The sequence below is a fragment of the Dreissena polymorpha genome, chromosome 5 (assembly GCF_020536995.1).
Source record: "Dreissena polymorpha isolate Duluth1 chromosome 5, UMN_Dpol_1.0, whole genome shotgun sequence".
Classification (NCBI taxonomy): domain Eukaryota; kingdom Metazoa; phylum Mollusca; class Bivalvia; order Myida; family Dreissenidae; genus Dreissena; species Dreissena polymorpha.
In genome coordinates this window covers 115,161,527-115,184,681 of record NC_068359.1, presented here as the reverse complement: position 1 = coordinate 115,184,681, position 23,155 = coordinate 115,161,527, and the positions used below count along the sequence as shown (strand labels likewise).

General features: G+C 33.2%; 2 protein-coding genes across 2 annotated transcripts in view; one reads left to right on the top strand and one right to left on the bottom strand.

The window, feature by feature from the left end:
- The window catches only part of LOC127832678 (protein CFAP20DC-like), a 223,417-nt gene that overhangs the window by 40,001 nt on the left and 160,261 nt on the right, over positions 1–23,155 (bottom strand). The gene's annotated exons all lie outside the window — the stretch shown is intronic.
- Positions 1–23,155, top strand: part of LOC127832688 (tolloid-like protein 1) — a 45,520-nt gene that overhangs the window by 20,473 nt on the left and 1,892 nt on the right. Inside the window, exons 3-14 of the mRNA XM_052358321.1 lie at positions 13,879–14,020; positions 15,138–15,341; positions 15,487–15,596; positions 16,772–16,910; positions 17,122–17,349; positions 18,033–18,155; positions 18,551–18,712; positions 18,869–18,976; positions 21,174–21,349; positions 21,644–21,797; positions 22,306–22,401; positions 22,848–22,923. Of these exons, the coding sequence (XP_052214281.1) occupies positions 13,879–14,020; positions 15,138–15,341; positions 15,487–15,596; positions 16,772–16,910; positions 17,122–17,198 (672 nt within the window). The 3' untranslated portion in view covers positions 17,199–17,349; positions 18,033–18,155; positions 18,551–18,712; ... (3 more) ...; positions 22,306–22,401; positions 22,848–22,923. The remainder of the gene's footprint in view (positions 1–13,878; positions 14,021–15,137; positions 15,342–15,486; positions 15,597–16,771; positions 16,911–17,121; positions 17,350–18,032; positions 18,156–18,550; positions 18,713–18,868; positions 18,977–21,173; positions 21,350–21,643; positions 21,798–22,305; positions 22,402–22,847; positions 22,924–23,155) is intronic.

Sequence of the window (23,155 nt, the reverse complement as noted above, 5' to 3'; positions counted from 1 at the left end):
TTTGTGAACTTGTTTTAAGTGCTAAGTCAAACATTCGTAAAATTGATTTGTGTTTGTGTTTGGTATGTGTATTTAAGGGAAAATGTGATACGAAAATGTAATCATAACGGTTTCATGTTTCATAATTTTACCTTCAGCCAAAACAAAAAGTAGCTATTGCATTACAATATGTTTTCTTTGTCGTCATTTCATAATTAACATTGATTGTTCGAATTCATAGGTTAAATTTTTTCGGTTTCATGATAATAATTGCATTTATTATATTTATCTGATAATAATAGCAATTATTTAATGCAAACTAAACGAAGCTATTGAAGCATAACAACACCATTTTAAATTGTCGTCATTGGGATGGATTACTAGGATAACATTTATAGATGAAGACTGACAATTTTCATAAAAGTAATTTATTGCATGTATGCATTAGATTTTTTTAGTTGTTTTATTGATAATATATGATGTACATTATCGTAATTTTTATGAAAGAATTATAATGCACTATATATTTTTGCATAATTTAAGTTCTTTAGCATAGATACCTATGTTTTATATTAAATACAATTATATTTCAAAACCCCTTCATTTTCTGTTTGGTGTACTTATTAAATTGTGTCGATTGTTTTTATATCGCTTTACTGTTGTCCGTAAATATGTGTTCAAAATATCTTAATCTTGTATTTCATAATAACGAATTTGATAAATGATTTCCTAGGATTTAATGTCTTTTAATTTTACTTTATTCTTCCACTTGTTCATGTGTCTGCGCGTATATTTGCGTTGATTGAACCAGTTAAAAAAAATCAAAACGTGTCCTTTTTACTGCTGAGTGCAATTAAGGAAAACGGGTCAATAATCATAAAAATGGAGTAACTAACGTGTCCATAAGCGCACAAAACCTGTTCAAAATGAAGATTATTTCATTTTTATGTTTTCCGTGTATATATTGACAGAAGCGCCAAATTACGTTATCATATAATTATAAATTTATCAAATATGTTTTGCCACCAATTGAACATCAGCAATCAGAAATAAACTTTTTGTTATGAATTGAGATTTTTCTTAATTTAGACATTTAATTTGAATTTGTTTGGGCGGAATTAATAAGCTTGAATGTATACTATATTTATTGTTATCTAATACATGTAATTGACTAATTTTATAAAACGTATTTAGGCACAACGCATGGATGATCGGTAAAGTAATTTGGTTGCAGTACAGATTTGCTTTAAACGAGAGAGAAAGTTATTTGCTGAAACATCGCACATGAATCTCTACAAAATACATGTCTGGGTCGGCAAAAAACTAGGCCAAGAAGAGGAGCGACTCTGTAAAGAGAGATTTTAGCAATGTTCATCGAATAGCCGCCCCTCCATTACTTGTCCTTGAGCACAGTGAATAATGGCGTTTAAATATGTGAAATTACATCATGTATAAATAATCATGTCGATGGTATTCGCAATACAAATATATATATTATTTTTGTGTTGTATATTATTCTAGCAAAAACCTTCTAGTAAAATAGATTCTGCATTCCCGAGGCACACTGTCATTTAATCACGAGCTTGTTATTGTTATAATGACAAAATCTGTTTATTACACATTGATTTTAAATTAACAATATACAACTTCTATTCTATGCGTGTCGTTTGAGAATGTCTAATATAAAGTGTGTAAAGAACTAAAATATTTGTCCTTCTTCAATCATAAAACGGATATTAAAACTTCCGTATGTTCATTTCATGCTCGATAAACCAATTGAAATAATAAGTATAGTCTTCTTCGGATCGTATATGTATAACGCATATTGACAAACACTTCAGCTATTGTACATGTCAAACAGACCGCAGCACAAGGTCAATCTATTACCGGTCTAGTAACACTCAATCTTTTAAAAACACGGTTTTTAAACACTATCATGAAGCAGTGAAATGCAGTGAAATGCAATAATACGGCTACATTAGAATAAATGCATTAACTATAAACGTGAAAATATCGTCTCGTATTACCAAATTTCGCGGAATCGCTGCCTGTTTTACGAATACTAAAAATTCCAAGAGAAAATCTTATTGCATTCGATAGAAAATTAGATTTTTCTCTGAAAATAGAATCGATCTAATAATATCGCAGTTGTCCATGAAAAGTATAACTTATAATTTAATTTGATGTTTTCATCATGAAAAGTATAACTTATAATTTTATTTGATGTTGAGTATTTATATGAATGTTATGTTAAGTAACTAGTGTATGCTTGTATGAAATGATTCGAGCAAATCCATGTACCAAAAAACCTATAAGACGCACATGAGAAACTTCTGAAAAGACGAAAATAAATGTTGAATTTCATTTTAACAGGAAATGAGCGCATTTATTCTTCCTTGTTGAAACTAAATTTCAAGAGCATTGTATACGACCGGAAAATAGCGAGCTGTGATTTCCGCCCCGCGAACTGTGAATCTTATATCAAAAGTGATTCAATATTTGTGCATGTCGATAAAGGAGAGGATTGATAGTTATAATGTAAGTACTTTGTTCTTTGTACTGTCCGTTTTTTATATACAAAAATATAATGATCAGCACACACCACCTTTTGCATGATGAGATGAAAAAAGAACAGTTTTCGGTATCAACGTAATTACACGTTGTAAACTACACAACCTGATAGCACGAATACTATTTTATACTGTTCATATAATCAAAACTACTTTGAAAGACATACATATTTGACCATATTGACAGAAACCAGATGCTAACAACTAAAAACCATACACGACCTCTTTCAGAATCAAAACGAAGGTTATAGGATCGATATTTGACGTCTAAACGGCTTAAGGTACTGTTCCGTTTAGAAAACTGTCCCTATAGATTATCGGAAGACTGTAAGGTACTGATGAAAGTCTATTACCTTTTCTCAAACCATCACATAGCCCTCAAGTTAGAACAAAGAGCATCCCACTCATATCAGCTCGATAGACATATTCTGCATTAATATGTTCAATGTTCAATAAAAAACATACGTTGCCAATTTGGTTAAGAAGCTGGTCGGTTAAGTTTAAATGGATCCATGGATCGTCGGTTCAAATCCCAGCCCGGCTTAATAACCTGTGTCGGCAATGGTCCGGATTTGTTTGTATATGTATAGAATATTTAGTTAGTGTCTCTGTATACTTTATCCGACGAATTGAAGAAAAATTTCCGAGCCGTGTAAGCCTTTCGGATATATTCATGCACACACATACGCACGCACGCACGCACGCACGCACGCACGCACGCACGCACGCACGCACACACACACACACACACACACACACACACACACACACACACACACACACACACACACACACACACACACACACACACACACACACACACACACACACACACAATAACGTTTTATTTATCCTGCCACATGTTTAAATAATTTAGTTTTGTGTTATCGAAACATACTTATATCGTTATATTGTTAACTAAAATTCTAAAACGCATTACAATTACTGATTCTTATAATGCGGAGTAATATTATATGGAGTCTAGTGTTTTTGTTTCTGAAATTCGTTTAGAAAAAGATAACTTTTTTTTTTTTAAATAGTTTGAAAAAATAAAAGTAACCAGTTATACCATTTTGATTTATGTTTAGTATTGGTGAAGATTAGAGAAGACACAGTTTTGTTAATCAGTGTGTGTTGTACAATACACTATTAGCACGTTTAGAGCAGCGCTAGGCCTCTGGTACTATCCATAGTAGCAGACAAACAATTGTTTTGAAAACAAGTCAAATATTTCCTTTTAATTTGCTTGATTTATGAATGGTAGAATTTTGGAATGGTTAAGTACACCAATTTTATCAAGATTCCAAGATTCCAATAAATAATAATATTTTATACCGTTCTTATTGTTGATTTTACATTCTATAAATTTGTTGTTGCATATGTAAACAAAGTGTGTGCGCGCATACTAGTTTCGGGTTTAACACCGTATACAAATATGTATTTTCGTGACTGATCGAAAACGGTGGTGGGGAATACATGTATGTTATATCATATTCATGTCAATCAGTCAATAAGTATGGTCAATGAAAGTGAAATTTCATATAAAAATGTTCTATAACGTCAGTCTCTAAATACAGATAAAAAGTCACCCGAATGCAGGATTTAACGTTTCATTTCAAAATTGTCTAGGGAGAGGACCAACCATCCCCCCCCCCCGATTGCAGGAGGGGGACACCCCCTCCCCCACCTACCCCCTTCGCCACTTCGTTGCTCATAACAATCGTTGATAGGAAAATTCGCACCCCCCCCCTTTCAAAACCCTGGCTACGGGCCTGAAACCTAACACTTCTACAGTTCTTTAACATTGGTGCGATATAAAGATGCGATTTAGTTCGTTTTAACATATTTGTTTTTATTTATATACCAGTTTCTTTGTCGCGGCTGAATAAGGAAAATGAACCAGTTCCTTATTTCTTATTCAAATCGAATAAGGAATATGCATTTGCTTACTAAAAATAAATTTAAATTAATCAAAAAGACCCCGGAAAGAGACACAATCATCAATGAGAATTATAGTAATTTCAGGTTATTTATTATTTACATATTATTTGCAATACATGTTTACTTACTTTTACTTAATGATAGCCCTGTTCCTTATTCGGTTTGAATAAGGAATAAGGAACTTTCATTGTCTTACCTAACGAATAAATTAAAATGAACTAAAGGGATCAATAAATCAATGAAAATCATTATAAATGTAAGTTTGGTACCAACAATATTTATAGCAGTAAATTTGTATTTTTTTATTTAATGATAACTAATTCGGTTTAAACCAGATCCTTATTCCATATAGAAATCTAATAAGGAAATGGCATTTTCTTACACAAAAAAAAATAATTGAAACAAACAAAAAGTACTACATATCAAGGTAAATCATCGTGTATGTACAAATATACTTTGGATATTAAACATATTTATTGCAATATATTTCGATTTAGTATTAAACAATAATAACCTTTGCGGTTGATTAAGGTATAGGAACATGTTTAGCTAATTGCGGCGTATGGCTTTTCACCTTCGAAAACACGAACGAGAAAACGATACTATACATATTTTAAACATATGTTTCCGTTCTCATACTTAAACAGTTACGAACGGGTATGATAAAGTAGAAAGCGATTTCAAAACGTCACCATAAAGGCAAAACTGCACGGGAAGCAGCAGTCTCGGTGCCTCCACTGCACTTGTACTGTTTTCGCTGTAAAAGCGTGATTTCTTCAAAGATTCTTTAAGTTAGAATACGCGTTTTCTTGCTCAAGCATGCGAGCGGAACATCCGACGACCTTCAACATCGGCATACGATTAGGGACCCTGGGGATTAACAAAACGGCGATAGTATCGATAGTAAGCAGTCCTACGCCAATCTTAGCGTAAACGTTGCGCTCCCTATTCGTACCAAATGCCAATATTTTTGGACGGCGTTGTCGTCAGCGTGACGTCAGTAACATCACGATTAATCATCATGATCATCAATCTCTTGACCGGTTTGGCCGTTGTGGGGAAATGAGGGACGACGATACAAAAATCCTCCTCCAATCAGATCTGTTGTGTGCTGCTGAGAGTAATTCATCCACTTTTTACATTATCCATCCAGCTTTTCTTCTGTCGGCCTCGACGTCGACCTCCCTCTAGCTTGCCTGGAGAACAGTCTGGCACAGAGAGTCGTGTCTGGTGACGTGTCCAAACCAAGCCAGCTTTCTTCGTTTGACGGTCGCCAGTAGGGCCTCTTGTGGACCAACAAGTCATGTTTCTGACGTACTCGTTGGTCTTGAACAGGAGATGCGGAGCAGTCTTCGGAGACATTTATGTTTAAATGCCTGTATTCTGCGTTCTATGTCCACGTGAAGCCTCCATGTCTCGCAGCCGTAGAGTAGGGTGGAGAATACGAGGGACTTGTAGAGCCTGCATTTGGTTGGGAAGCTGATGGAACTGTTTGTCCACAACCTGCTAAGCCTGGCCATAGCAGCGGTCGCCATGGAAATGCTTATTCGGACCTTAGCGATACTGGTACCATCCTTGGACAGAGTTACGCCCAAGTAATTGAAGCTGGTCACTTCTTCTAGCTTCTCGTTGTTCATGGTGATGTCTGCACTGTTGGTGGTTGTGTTGTTCCCCATGATCTTCGACTTCTCCGTGCTGACCCCCACCCCGTAGGCTCTTGCTCTTTCAATGAGTCTGTTGGTGAGATCTTGAAGTTCACTACTGGTGCCACCCATAATGTCTGTGTCATCAGCTTATCTCAAGTTGGAGATGGGTCTTTCACCGATGGAGATAGAAGAGTGGTGGTCATGAAGATTCTCCTTCATTATCTTCTCAATGAAAATGTTGAACAGAACGGAAGAGAGCAGACATCCCTGACGGACACCCACTGATGTCCTGAAGAAGTCCCCCTGCTGTCCGTTGAAAAGTACTGCACTTCTGGCGTTTCCGTAGAGTTCTTCTCGTTCTTGAAGCCAAATGGTATATCCGGCGATCTTTAATCTCGGCATAGTATTATGGGCCGTAATGGCCTACAAAACGTCCCTGGTAATCAGCCCTACGCCAAATTTACCTCAACATGTTCATATTCCTTATTCAAGCGCGAAAAAAAGAGTTTTTTTTAATAGGTTTGTTTTTATGTTTTAATAATAAATCGAAATATATTGCAGTAAATATTTTCAGTACCCAAACTACATACACACTGATTAACATACAGATGTAATACTATTTGGTTCATTTCAGTCCCTTATTCTATTTTAATTAGGTATGAGAAACCAGTTCCTTATTCCTCATTTAAATCGCGAAAAAAAAATTGGGTTATCATTAAATAAAACGAAGTAGAAATGTACTGCAATTAATATATTTTGTTCCAAACTAACATTTACAATTATTTGAACTGATTTGTTCATCTTTTTGGTTTAGTTTAATAAGCACGTTTAGTAAGATAAATGCCGGTTTCTTATTCGATTTGAATAATGAATAAGAAACTTGTTCCTTATTCCTTGTGCAAACCGAAAAAGAAACTGGAATACCATTAAGTTAAACTAAATAGAAATGTTATACAATTAATATGTTTTATATCAAACATTTATTTACAATGATTTTCATATATGCACTTCTCTTTGTTTCGTTTCAATTTACTCTTTTAGTACAAAATTGTAAGTTCCTCATTCTATTTGAATACGGAACCAGTTCCTTATTCCTTATTCAAATGTGGAACTGGGTTATAATTAAATAAAACAAAGTTGAAACGTATTGCAAATAATAATTTTTATATCTAGCCTGCATTTACCAAAATGTTCATTAATGGTCTCTTTGGTTCATTTTCATTTATATTTAGGTAGTTAATGCCAGTTCCTAATTCGATTTCAATAAGGAATAAGAGACTGGTGCCAATTTCCTTATTTAGCCGCGAAAAAGGAACTGGGGTAAAAATAAAAACTATTATTTCGAAATGTACCAGATTGAATTTTTATATCACATTAATGTAAATTTAATTGATATGTTTAGGTTTGGTTGATGTGCAAATAGTATTCAAAGTATAATAAAATGCCAGTTCGGTTTAAACAAGAATTCCTGTTCAAACGCAAAGTAGAAATCTTAACATGTATCGTTATACATAAGGTTATTGTTTTCTTGTTATTCAGTGTTTATTCACTTAAGAATTTAAATGATTTTTTTAAGTATATATCAAATATGTTGAGCTTGAATTAGGGATAACGAACTGTTCCTTATTCCTAATTCAAATAGGGAGTCAGGAACTATGAAAAAAGACTCAACTTACTCTCCATCCGCAAGAATGCCTTGCATTTCTAATTTTATTAATGACCTACACAGTTTTGATGCATAATGATTATATCCTGTTTTGTTGCTATATAAGTTTATAAAACGGTTTATAATAAAAGTATGATGAAAATCGCTATGTCTTAAGTAATTAATTGTATATGCACGCCAGGTTTAAAAGATAATGACTCGCAAGAAAAGTGAACAAAAATGCAGGGAAACTATAAAACTAGCGAGAGTTAGCACGTGTTACTATAATATGAAAGCTATTAAAACAAAATTGGGATGAGTACATAAAGAGAAGCGACTTTTGCACGATTATCTTTAGGCCGTTATGAATTACATTTACAAAGTTGTTGAATAGCACCTGCAAATCTATATAAGTCAGGTTGATTTTGGTCGCCTATGCTCAAAGCACTTTCATATCATGCAATTGTGTAACAGGACAAATAATTATATATGCATCTTTTGACGATTTAAAAACCTATAAATTATAAAGCGTTGCAACGCAAAACGATTGAATAATTTGGAGAGTTCTGTTGTTGTCGTTTAAATTTGTGAAACTACGGAGATTGCTTATATAACGTATAAAATACACAGGCAACTTATGCTAGGCCGGATAGCTCAGTTGGCTAACGCGTTTTTACTTTAGGATTCTGGGGGTCACTGGTTCGAGCCCTGCGGCGGGCTACATTTTTTTCCTTTTTTAAATTTTATTTTTGATTTTTTAACTGGAGCTTTTAAAATTTAATGTTTAAATTTATCAATATAAAGCATTTAATGACAAACTTAAAAACATGCCAAAATCTGTGAAAAGGCCCCTTTAAATTGTTATCTTACAATTGATTATGTTACGTTGCATGTCTTCGTTGCCCATGAATTGTGCATGAAGGAAAAGTTTTGTATGATTGTATCTGAGAAAAGCTAAAATATACTGAGCATAAACGTATATCAATTTCATGACAGGACTTTTATCAAATACATATATTTGTAAATAAGTTACTTCTACTGCTCCTCCTTTAAATGTTTATAGTGTTATATCGATGCTGAACTGTTGATTGCAGCTTTAACATTTAATTTCTCTTAAATTTGCAACAGCTTTAAGCGACAATTGAATCTGCTTTAAATCAGAATAAATAGTGTTATCATCATTAATGCTGATTGAATATCCATTTCGGATCTTTTATTTTTCCAAATATTAAAATTTGATGTGGAGACAAAATGCAAAATGTGTGTTACTAAACATCCGCAAGAGGCCTCCATGGCGTATCTTTATGTTTTTTTTTAATAGTTTCTTATAATTTTCGTGTCGACCAAAAGAACATTTGACGGAAAAATATTGTGTTTTTTAAATGTTTACCCCAACCTTTTTTTTTAAATGGACTGAACAGAAGATACATGGTACCTCTGTATAGTTGACACTTGAATTACTTATTGCTTGACACAAAAAAAATGTGAACCGTGGTCGATTTGGCAACGCATCAGTTATAATTCAAGCGGAAAATATAAATTATCTATAATTTACGTGTGCTATATAAAGAGAAAGTAAGTAAATCAGTATGATATAAGCCGAACAGTTTCTTGCCAATCTAATCAGTCAATTTGGTATACATGTTTCAACTCTTTCCTCGTATATAAATACACATATATTCCTGGTTTATAAGTTAAATAAGTGTCAACTCCTGCAATACATATTGCATTTACAGAATACAATACATAATGGTGTTTTATTAAAAACACTTACGTTCGCCACAAAGCATTGTGTACCAATAACATAACTGAACAAATGCATAAACAACAACTGCAGTGTTTGGGATTTCCCCCGAAAAACAGTTAACAGAAGCGTCGCTCAACGTATTATTTTCGAGTATTCGAATGTCACATACTACAATACAATACGCGAACAATAACACAAAATGCTGAATATCCTCATAAAAAACACAAATATATAATTGTAATAAAAATACTTCCAAACTTACATGAGAGAAAACCTCAATACATAACGCTTGTTTCACGGTTGAAACTCGCGTTGTTGTGGCCCAGATGGTGAGATAACATGAATTACACAAAAATGGAGCTAGTTTAGTTATCACATTATTTTCAACTGATTCATTTCAATTTGTCACGAAGTTTAATATTCTATCCATTGACGAATCTGAACATTTCCCTATTTGCGCTTATAGGATTTTCATAGAAAAACACGAATGTTGATTTACCTTCTTCTCACTGCATACATAATAACATCCCTGAAGGTAATATTAAACTTGATAAATATAAATAGAAATATGCGCTTATGGATATATTTGTTGAGACTTTTGTTAATATGTACAACATGTACCAGGATGGCATTTTACATCACATTACTGTAGATAAAAACCTGGCTCTGAAAAAATATCACTTTATAAAACTGCTGCAGAAAACATGAAAGTTCATGATAGAACCAAACGACGTAACGTTTATGTACGGCAAGATGAACTTTGGTGGAATAATGAATGGGATATTTTGAGATATCGTAAGTATAACGCAAGCTGAAGGGAGGATTTGCAAATTTATCTTAACGAAAAAAGAAATTTTAAAGTAATGTGTAAATACAAAGAGGATCATTTCCAACTTAATATGAGAAATAGTCTATGCCAAGCACGCAGTTATCAAAATTTATTTTAGCAAACTATTTAAAGTGCATTTTTTAAACAATCTTCACATTCTAGTTATCAGCAACAAATCATAGCAAGTGATTGGCTAAATTATTTTAATCAATTATTATTTCGAGAATTTCTCTTGAAACTTTTGTAGATGCTGCTTTACCTGAAAATGATTTAGTTCTAAATAGCCCTATAACACACGACCAAATAATAAAAAGTAGAAATAAATTAAAAATGTGAAGGGCGCATGGGTTTAATGGTATAGGTGCAGAGTTTTATATAAAAAAACACCGCTAATGGTATATGCCCAGTGTTTTTCTCGCTTTTTAATCACATTCTAAATACAGGAGTATTTCCTGACATGTGGGGCGAAGGCATTCTTGTTCCCTTACACAAATGCGGTTCTAAACTGGAACCGACTTATTATAGATGGATTTCATTGGTAAATGTAATGTTTTAAATTCACATTCCATAATATAGATACCCCCAAAACTGTTGTAACATGTTAAAACTTAAAATACAATTCTAGTATAGAAAAGCATTTTGAAAGTGTTGATGTTCAAACTGGACGACATCTTGGTATAGAACATGACCTTAGATAGTGTACACATTTTCTTTATGTGGAAAACACTTCTGTCATTGATCACGAATTTCATGCATTTTTCACTGTTCTAAATTTCACGAAGAACGTAACATGCTCTTTTTTCTTGATGTAGTTGAAACAGAGAAGAAACCGATTTTATAAATCTGATGAAAACAAAAATGATCTGACATTGAAGAAGATTTAATAACTTGTATATGTCTTAATGCGAAACGTAAAAACATAAAATTATTCACAACTCGTGCATGTATAATGTGACATGTCCGTATATTGTATTTTGGGCCAGCTGCCTTTAATTACGAAATAAATTGTCCTATGTTGCCTTGTCTTGTTTACTTTTAATGTTCGCATGTGCTCTTGTACTAAAACATCTGCATAAGCAAATTTGATTGTATTAAGTACATGATATTTTTAAACAGTCTTTTCGACCGTAGAAACGCGCGTTGTATTCACAGCATCAACATCAGTGTCGAAATAATCTTACCGATCTAATTATGAAATTTATCACGCTAGAGGACCGAAAGGATGAATTTAAGGTTCATTTTATTATACTTTGTATAATGAAATATATTATATTAATATGTTTGAATACAAAGCTATATTGTTCATGTTGAAATTTTCCTAGTTCCAACATTGCCATGCATTGAAGGATTTAACAAAAATAGCTGTTTACACATAAATTACGTTTTGAGATGGTGTCCCGCATGTTGAACCTTACTTGCAAGGTAATACATGGAGGTCAAATGTCAAAAAAGAGACGTCGAGTTCTACATCGATTTCAAAGCAAAACCTGGGATTATAATGCATCTTTGGTGACAGCTTTAGATATTTAAATAATTGGCAACAGTTTTACCAACCGCGCCCACATGGAGATGAAATAAAATCGGTGAGAAATATATTTAGCCAGAAGAAAACATGCAGGAAGATAGACATATTTTAATGTAAAGGGACTCGTCCGAAGATTTCGTATTTTTGAAAAATATAATTAAATGTTTACTAACAATTCTTCATTACTTTAATAGTCTCAACTAATTATAACAGCAAGTATGAAAAAATAATAAAATTGCCTTCCATGGAATTCAAAACCGGTCCTTCAGGCAGCAAAATCTAGTCCGCTACCACTGTGTCACGCTGTGTTAAATAATTATCAGCGAAGTATAAACGCTGTGTAAGTACTAAACGTATTTTCAAAATTATCGAGAAAAACGTTATAAACGATTTATTTTTAACAATTTCGAATGACGATTTTACATTAATAAACCAATATTGAAAAAACAGTCAGGAGTGTTAGTTCGCTTGTTTTCACATAATGTATGTATTATGTTCAAATATATAATGATTATTTTGAAAATCGTTATTTCACCTTACTGTGAACAAGTACCTTTAAGATGTTTGAAAGTTTATCTTAGCTAATTTATTCGCGCACCACTATCTTTTTTATCTCAGTTTATGTAATGGTTTTCTTACATAAAATAATGTTTGATATACGTACTGTAAATGCTCGGTTTTTAAAGGTGTAGTAAGTGATTTTGCTTTGATCGTGCTATGTAAAACGAATATAGTTTTCTCGTTGATGAAGTGATAACAACCATCATCTTAATTCGAGTGTGAATCGTTTTAATATCAAATCAATGTGTCACCAAAGCCAGGTGTGAATGTTCATCGAAAAAAAATGTAAACACTGTTGTTCATAGTCTTTCCTTTTTTAAATTTATTTAACACTCGGCTAATATGTATTTTGCAATCCGTGCAGAAGGATTTGATAAATTGCGGAAGTGAACAAATCGTATCAACATGAACTAAAAACGACAACAGGTCATAAAATGTATGATTTCACAAAGCTAGCTTATGCTGATTTTATTTGTCAATGACGACATCATGTTTGTTATATGTTTGGATTTAAGAAAAGTGATATATTGTTTTCCAGTAACGGAATATGTTCATACATAAATATTCATACATATATATATATACACATTTCCGCGTAATAAAATGTAATTCAAAGACTTTAAATATAGTTATATGTTTTCTTTCAGTCCATGGCTCGCTCACCGTCGCTCATGATCAGTGTATTCGTTTGGTCGGCATGTTTCGTTGTTGGTGGTGGTAATGACACGATATAATAGATTGTTTATTGAATATTGTATATGTTTTGCGATAGAAACACAAAAAGTAGCTAATACATATGGCCATACATCGTAAAAACAAAATCACCATTGTTAGAACACCAACATATTTCGCCATAACCTGATGCTGTTTAGCACAAAAGTAAGAAAATCTAGTATTTTAGAAACAAATAGAAAAATATTTTTATGTTATAAATAAATTCAAATTTGACAATTTCTGGCAGGATGTTTTCAGTCAGTATATTTTTAGCGTCATCGTGTGGCGGAACATTGAAGTCAAACTATGGGGAGATAACTAGTCCGAATTATCCATTGAGCTATGGACCCAATCTTTCTTGTGTTTGGAGAATAGAAGGAGGCACTGGCAGTATACTTTTGATTCGCTTTAAAGACTTCTCACTTGAAAGTCAAGCTGTTTGTCGTACGGCTTACATTGAGGTATAATGACAGATTCGAATAATTTATGTCAAATTTGGCTTGAATCTATTTATGATATAATATTATCCTTTAAATTATTGTACATGTCCGTCGAATTGCCAGAACTACTGTTCAATACAGATTTTTGTATGTTTATCGCTGATGCTTCTTTCATTTGAGAATTGCTGTGATATAAATTGTTCGGTTAATTAAGGCTACAATAAAATGTTTCTGAGTGTCTTGGAATATTGGTAGCATTTTATTTTTGCTATTATTTACAGATTCGACATGGAAACGTTACCACATCAAAATATTGTGGGGAGATAATACCAGACAGAGTGATAACGCAAAGTGAAAATGCTACCATAGTATTTGTTACAAATCAAGAAACAAATCGACGTGGTTTTCATCTCTTTTGGAAAGGTATATAAATAAATTATAGTATGCTGTTCAATGTTTGAGACAGGTTACATGTTAAGATCTATGGTTGCAAATTTTAAAATATTGTTTCAATCTTGACCTCGGTTAAACTTAAATCAGTATCATTCTCCAAGTATTTTTAAACGTATGCTATATGTATTCATAATATGCGCCAGTGAAAACCCTATACTGAATTTACAATCGTCATTTATTCTCTCTTATTTATCAAGCGATTTTGATAACATTTGCAAAATGAAGAAATAAATCATATATTTATATATCCGGTAAATATGTTTGAATGCATCCGAAGATCATTGTATTATTATTATATGAGCCCTATCACTTTCAAATAGAACATCACAAAATGAAATAATCTAAAGATACTTTATTTCAGTGAAAATCATCAAACAATTAGTTTTAATCGAACATGCCCTTAATAAGTGTCTATTCCTGGTTTCTTAGTAATATCTTCGTAAGCTTGTTGCTTTGATGACACATTTACACATTTATTTCATTGAAAACTCACCATATCAGCTGAATGCCAATGGAATTGATTCCCGAATAAGATTCTATTAAAGCTTCCAGAAGCTACAATTGGATTGAAGGTCCCATGTTTATCTCATCACAAAGATGTTTTGTAATAGTTAGATGTGGTTATTCTGAAGGCATTTCAAACTTCCGCAATGTGCGATGTGATACTCGTATAGTTAATATTGTCCATGTTCATTACGAGCTTGCGTCTTACCCCATGACTGCTTTAATAGCGACCAGTCTGCAATCGTATTATTGCTCACCCACGCTTTTGAATATAGTATTCGAACAAATATGCTTTTTCGATGAAATTGTCCTTAGATAATAATACTAATGTAAGAAATTCAATATTGTTCGCATACTTCCATTGATATATTGAGTTGTTACCTATGAGTGTATATTGTACTCGGCGCAATGTCCGCACTGCTGAAATCAAAACTATAATTTCATATTTACTTACAAAAGTAAAAGCACGAATTATCTGCCATATTTTATTTAAGCTTACTACCCAAAGGAACTTATTATGTTTTTAAACAGTCTAGCATCTTTGCATAAACAAATATATAAATACATTCCGATTTATGTATAGTATTTACCGAACCGTTGCTAATGGAAAGCCCGGTGTCATGGGAGTCAGCCAATACAGAATGTGAACAAAACGGTGGCAAACTCATGGAACCAGACTTGGATTACCTAGACACATATAGAGAGAGCATTATTGAGTGGATGGGGGCTCACAACGTATCAAACGTTTGGGTGCGAAAATACTTCACACCGTGGGTTTCCCTCAAAGGTAAATCAAACTGTATCACTATTCACTTTTAAATAATAATCGAGGTTTTTATTTAAAGTGTAATATTTCAACTAAATACTCAGCAACGAAACGTTGACATTACTGGCATATCTAGAAAAAAATGTTTTTAATTGTCTGTCCTAAGGTTGTACACGTGAAACTCATGTTCACCCGCAAAAGACGTACACAGTACAGAACAATCAGCAAAAGATTTGCCAATACTTATGTTCTAATTACAATTACTTTGGCCTGAAGGTAAGCCATTCATGATATTGTTGAATGTCGCATTAAAACTATGAAAACATACAAAATACTGTATACAATTCAAACAACTACACAAAAACATATCGACTGATTAATATTTTAATAAAAAGATGTGCAACATTTGAACATTAAACAATGGGTCACATTTTAAGAAATAAAACGATACACAACTCGCTTGATCTACTCGTCAACGATCAGACCCGATTTATTAATGAAATTTTCTGGAGTAAAGACACACCTTCGCATTGGACCAATGAAATCGCTCGTGTGTTTAAAATGTAGGCCAGTTGAAATGTATATAAATAAAGATTTCAAACGGCGCTGGGCAGTTAGTTTTAATGCATAATGTAACAGCATTAACGGTAAGAATGTTTTTGATACGTTTTGATACGTTTTATTAAATTATGGTACCTAGGTCCGTGAACTTTGCAGGGAAAATGCCCTTTATTCCGTGAAGATTTCAGTCTTCGATCGGGTCTGATCGATGACGAGTAAGTCACGTGAGTTGTGTATCGTGTTATTTCTAAAAATTTGACCCATCATTTGAAAATCATTTCTGCGTTGAATAAGACCAAGTTCATGGAAATCGCTGCACAATGTATGAAGTTATTGCTGTTCAAAGCGTTGCACCCTGTTTTCGGGTGATTATGAGTTGAATACCTTGTAATATTTATATATATATATATATTTGATTGTGAATTATTTTTTTAAGAAGTTGATTTTTCGTTATAATTCGATTTTTGTTCCTTCAAAATTATGTTTTTACTAATTAATATCATAGCCACACGCTAACCACCTGTGGATTCAGATAGACAGACTATTGAGTAAAACTGTTATAGTTATACTATTATTTATAGTAATCATGAAATAGTTGTAACAAAAACGCTAGTGTTACTTAAGCGATTAAAATTTACTCATAATTGTGACGTCAAAATGATAACAAGGAATGGGCAAAACAAAATAAAATAGAGATATTATATTTTCTTCTCCGAATTTCTCAAAACGGGTAAACTATTACTACAGTATATGTTCTTGATTTCACATGAACTATATGGAAATAAGTATACGTAAATGTGATATGCTGTGCTGAAATTACGAGATTTGTAGACTTAGTTTTACAATAATTTATTGAATATACGTGCAGTTAAGTTCTTATGCTTTTGTAGGGACGCGATTGTGTGTGTTTGAATGACGTCGCCTCGTCCTATGTCGTTGTTTCGGCCTTTGCTTCCTGTAAATTCAGTTGCAAAGGCAACACTGAAGAATTATGTGGTGGGGAAAATGCGTATACTGTGTATAAAAACAGTGAGTGTCATATTCAACATTAACAGAAGGAGTCGTTAAATGACAAAATGAAAAACGTCTTTTGCAAAAGATTCCAATCTATCGATCAAAATATGTAGTTGCAAATATAGATGTATAGTTGTTGAAGAAAATCTAATCCCTATGTAACCTATAAATAGTGTAGCATTTAAGGGCGCTATCGACCCGATTGAAAGAAATATTTTCACTTCAGACATTTGCTACACATCATCCAAAGCTTGGAATGGGGCGCTTTCTAAGGACATATATGGATCTTCTTGTTTGCCTTGAAATAAATCCTACTATGCAAACTCAACCTTTCCCGACGGTTCTGCCAACGATGCCAAAGATAATTGCAGAGATCCAAATGCAGCTGGTACACCCTGGTGCTATATTAAAGAAAGCCCATATTTCGCAGCATGTGATGTTTTTAGTTGTTTGGGTATGTTACTTATAAACATCTAACATTCAAGTTGTTTAATTCAAAATACGTTTCCTTATTAGTTGTTTCTTCAAAAGCATACTGGTATTCGTATACTAGCACGGGTTGTTTAATTCCAACGCAACAGAACTTAAGTGAATACCAAATACAAAATATAATATAGTATTTAATATAGTAAATTTTTTAAATAATGGAATGATGTGTTGACCGAAATTAAACGCATATTTAAATTAGGTGCTCAGCCTGGTCATTTTTTGTATCAATTGGTTAAGCCAACATTTAATACAGATTAATACAATACCAATTCACACAAACAAATCAAACTGATTAAAACGTCATCAATTGTGTTGTATTAAGGCGAACGGAAACCTTCATAAAATATGTGAATTTATTTAAATGGAAGCATAAAAAAAATCTCAAATTAGTAAGTTACGTCGTTCACCCTTTTAAAAAACCATTCAATATCAACAGAGGCGGGCGTTGTGAACAACTCACAGGAGTTTATTTTACATTGATAAATCATGATATCAAGTTGTTAAAATGATGTTAACATTTTCTATAAACGTTTATGTGCGAAGTACTTTTAACCGTCATTGCATTATATGTTCTTTACAAATTTTACACATATTATGTCAGTTTGCTAAAACAAATTTTACACCCAAAAAATGCGACGTAAATTTTAGATATGACTGCAAAACACAATGGCTCGTCTGAATGCATCGCAGTCTTAAAGGATAAACAGGGATTTACTGGACACCAATTTCCGTGCAGCACCAATTTGAGTGTATTATACATATATCGTTCAGGTATTTTACATAACTGTTTATATTCGTGTAGCCTTTAAATTTTAGTCAAATGATGACCGTTTCGATATGTTTATAAACACTCATGTATGTGTCAGGCCTTCGCCGCTAAATAAATGTATTTGTTATGTGTTTACAAAATATAACTCCACTTCGAATTTGATATTGTTTTCGTACATCCATACATGTCAGAATAACACAACACGTATGTGCCCTAGAATAAAGATACGGGCCTAACTTGAAGGTCAGTTAGGTTTAGAGTAATCTCTATATTATTGCCATATTTCCATATTAAGAGTAAGTCTTAAGCAGGGGGGCCGCTTACAAACCTGTGGGGTGTGCATGCTTGCATGTAGGGGACACCAAACAAGATCATGTGAATTATGTTTTATATTTAGATTCCACTCACAACTATTACAAAGAAATGGCTGGAACGTGGAATGATGTTCGACACTGCATTGAACAATCTTCCTTTTGGTTTGTGTTCCCAAATAAGTACGAAGATATTTACGAGGGGCGCTACATTTGGACAGGACTTTCGAGAAACACATCGACATCGAGTAAGATCATTCAGTTTATTCACTAACATGTCATTTTGATTTATTTGTTGTTGTTTTTCATCAGAAGCGTGATATTGACATCTTAAGCCTTAATAACTGTGCACAAACAGACTTACCGATAACAATAATGTACCTAACAATAAATTAATAATAAAGGGCCGTTAACCGCACCATCCGACTGTTTCAAGCTACAACGGCACAAACAAACGCTAGAGGAGGAGACTGACAACTGTCATCTCGAGCTTCCATTCATTTGTCAAAAAGGTTAGATATGCAATTCCGTTATCATTTTATTGTCAAATGATGTAGTACGAATGGCAAAATAGTAATTGATTACATCATCCAGTTATAAAGAAAAAAGCAATAATATTTCACTAGGGCATGATGATTTGCGATTTCATTCACATGCCATACAGCAATTTGTGTTGGCCCTGATAATCCCATTGCAATGTTGAACAGGTACTTTTGTTTGATTGATTATTAATATTGAACCTTCTAGTATAAACAGTCAATAATAGCATAAAGTTATATTTAAAAGCAAACATGGAACATGTAGGCAAGTCACAAACCGAAGTTCAATGACATTGAAATAACTTATATTTATATTGCAATTCTTGGGGCTTAATGTTAACACTGCAAAAACAAAAACAAGGGTATTTCGGAAGAGGGTGGATTAAACGAAAATGAAAAATGGACATTCAATGGAAATGTCATTGAAGTGGTTGATAACTTTAACTATTTAGTAACGGTGTTGAATTATATGGGAATTTTTTAATTAAACCAACCATGAACATTTGGTTGGTAAAGCTCTTAAGGTAATAAATGCATTATTGTTTGAATGGAATGACTTTGACAGAAAACCAAAAATATTAAGTCAAGTGTTTAACTCTTTTGTAGGTACTATATTAAATTATGCTGAAGATGTATGGTGTTTCACAAAGTCAGATGATATTGAACGCATTCTTTTTAAATTTTGCAAACGATTGATACAGGTTAAAATAAATAAATGTTATGTTACTATTTATGGTGAATTAGGTAGATATCTATTGTAGACGAACAGGTGTTGAAATTCTTAAATATTGGTGAACAATTATTAACAATGAAAATATCATCATATTATAGTTTACAAACAATCTTTATACGATTGTAATAAAGGTTATACAAATCTGGTCTCAAATGTAAGCAAATGTTAAATAATTTTGGTGCAGGTTAATGGTTTTTTAGCAAATTTAAATGTAGACTTGTTTACAACTTCAAGCTAACAGGTATTTTTGATTGAACGATAATTCTGTATAAGATATGTATACATTTTTTTCAAAACCTCTTTGGAACATGAAGGATATTTAGGTTTACTTCCTCGACGACTGCGCTTATTTTTTGTAAAATAAAGAGTCTCTGCACACCCGTTGAGAATACAAACTGGCAGATACGCTCAGAATAACATTTAAGGAAATGAACGTTATTGTCTTTGGTGTAATGACTTTGATTAAGAATACGAATACCATTTTATATGTATATGTCCCTGTAACAGTTAAGAAAAAAAAAAGGAAGCCGTACATTTAATATCAACCCATCTGTATATAAATTTAACAAGTAACTAGTTTCATGTGACAAATCAAATATCAATATGTGTAAATTTATCAAAGAAGCTTTTGTTAAAAGAAATACAATTCTTAATAATACTGTTCAACAAACTTCAGTACTGCCTAGATAGAACCTACGCTCACCATCGATTGTATTTATTTGCATTTGTATTCTTTAATAATTACTATGAGTTATTTGATTTTGAATTTGTCATGCCAAGTTACGTGACAGATAATATGTGTGAAATTTAATTATGACGACGATGTACATTTGTATAAGTCTGAATATACTGTCTGTCTGTCTGTCTGTCTGTCTGTCTGTCTGTCTGTCTGTCTGTCTGTCTGTCTGTCTGCCTGCCTGCCTGCCTGCCTGCCTGCCTGCCTGCCTGCCTGCCTGCCTGTCTGTCTGTCTGTCTGTCTGTCTGTCTGTCTGTCTGTCTGTCTGTCTGTCTGTCTGTCTGTCTGTCTGTCTGTCTGTCTGTCTGTCTGTCTGTCTGTCTGTCTGTCTGTCTGTCTGTCTGTCTGTCTGTCTGTCTGTCTGTCTGTCTGTCTGTCTGCCTGCCTGTCTGTCTGTCTGTCTGTCTGTCTGTCTGTCTGTCTGTCTGTCTGTCTGTCTGTCTGTCTGTCTGTCTGTCTGTCTGTCTGTCTGTCTGTCTGTCTGTCTGTCTGTCTGTCTGTCTGTCTGTCTGTCTGTCTGTCTGTCTGTCTGTCTGTTTGTCCGTCCGTCCGTCCGTCCGTCCGTCCGTCCGTCCGTCCGTCCGTCCGTCGTATATTTCATATGCGTGTGTTTTTTTACTTAAATATACATGTATCTTTATATAGTTTTGGCTTCGACCTATTCTTGGACAAGTCAAATCATTAAATTAGTTTTCGCTTAGTTCCAGTTAACTGTGGTGAAAGTTTTATGAAAACCGAAAGTAGTCTCAACTTTACTATTGAAAGTGGAAGCAATGACATGAATTGCGAATGGAATATCGAGGGATTCGACAACACGTTCATTCGAATCGAGATTTCGTTTGTAATACCATCCTGTAAAGATTGTGAATGTTTGAAGGTGACATAATGCAACGTAATATACTTATTGGGTATTGTGTTTTATTTAAGACCTTTTATTTACCCCAGGAAATTAACAGCCAATAATCATAATACGATGTATACGAATAGTTATATGTTGTTCAAAATAGTTTGTTTTGTTTACTTTCATTAATAATAAAAAATTCTGAAAGTTTATTTGTTTAGAAGAAATTTAGTTGCGATATTCATAAGTTATAATATTTTTCGGAATATAGAATGATCATATTGCGTATTAAAAAAACATATGACTATCAAGCTTTCATTTTTGACATAGATTTACGACGCACCAACGACCATTGGACCACCAAATAAAACATTATGCGAGCATGGACAGCTGACATTTAATTCAACCCAACAGGCAATTACATTGGCTTATTCTTCGGATGGATCTATTAAAGGGACAAGATTTCACGCCAAGTGGAGCTTTGGTAAAACAAATAACATGATTCACTATATAATCAACATATTAACCAGCTTCTACATCCAAAAGCAGAAGATTTATCTCGTCATATCAGGATAGGTGGATTTGTTACAACTATATTGTGTACCTTAATAACTATTTTGTGAAGAGTATTTGATATTATAATGAATATACAAAAAATATCATACATATGTAGTATGTTAATAGCGGTGTTTTTTGCAAAACAAATCAATATTTCTAGCAGAACTGTTAAACATCCAAGAACTTGGTTTTGTTTCAAACTTGTATAAGTTCGTATGATGATGTAAGTATTATCTTCTTACATATAAACACCACACATTTCATTGTACTTTAAAACAAATATGCAATATCAATAAACAATTCACAGTGCAATAGCAAAACATGTTATGGTAATTAATCGTATAAACAACATGAATATTTCACGTGCCATATGTACGTGATTTCTGTCAGACGGTTATGCTATAACAACAAAGATGTTAACTTTTGTAATTTAGTACCATGGCCACGCAAGTCTACAACGTCAATGCCTTTAGGAAGCACGATAAACTCAAGAACTGGATCGGAAGATATGACAACGAACACATTTTCTGGTAATGAGTTGTATGTTTTAATTGAATTAAGACTACGTGAAGGACTTGGTTACATTATACCGAACTTATCGGTAACCTTCCCCATAATTTAATGGTGAATATTTTAGCTCAAACCAGTCGAATCTCAAATCACAGCCAAAACATTTGTAAATATTGAACGAAAACAAAGCCGATGCCAAACTTTTTACCGTCTTAACTGCATGTTAATTAGTGCATCACAAAGAGAATAACGTTCATTTCACGTGTGTGTTGATAAAATTCGTTTTGCATCTGACTCTTCTTCTTGTCAATATGTGTGTGTGAAAAAATGACATATCGACACTGAGTTAATAAATAAGAATTCCCCTAGTGCTAGGGACAATAAACATAATCGTTAACAGTTGACTAACCAATACTTTACATTAAACTTGCAAGACTTATAAATCTGTGTTTAACGTGTGTTTCAGCGGGTTTTATTGGAGGCATTGTCGGCGCTGCCGTGGTGATTACCGTATCCGTAATAGTCTGTATCGTTGTCATACGGTATGTTTGATTGCTCCGTTGTGTGTTACAGGCTTTCGTAGATGTCCGAGTATAACTGTTTCATTTGGTTAACTTTATTTATATATTCAGACGAGTTTATTTCCGTTCATTTTTTGCACGAATAACGCTTTAAAAGCCGTATTAACTGTCTAGTATGTTAAAACCATAACTATACTGTTGAAATACAATTAACTTAAGAGTAAATGATTCAACGTATCATTTCAACGAAATC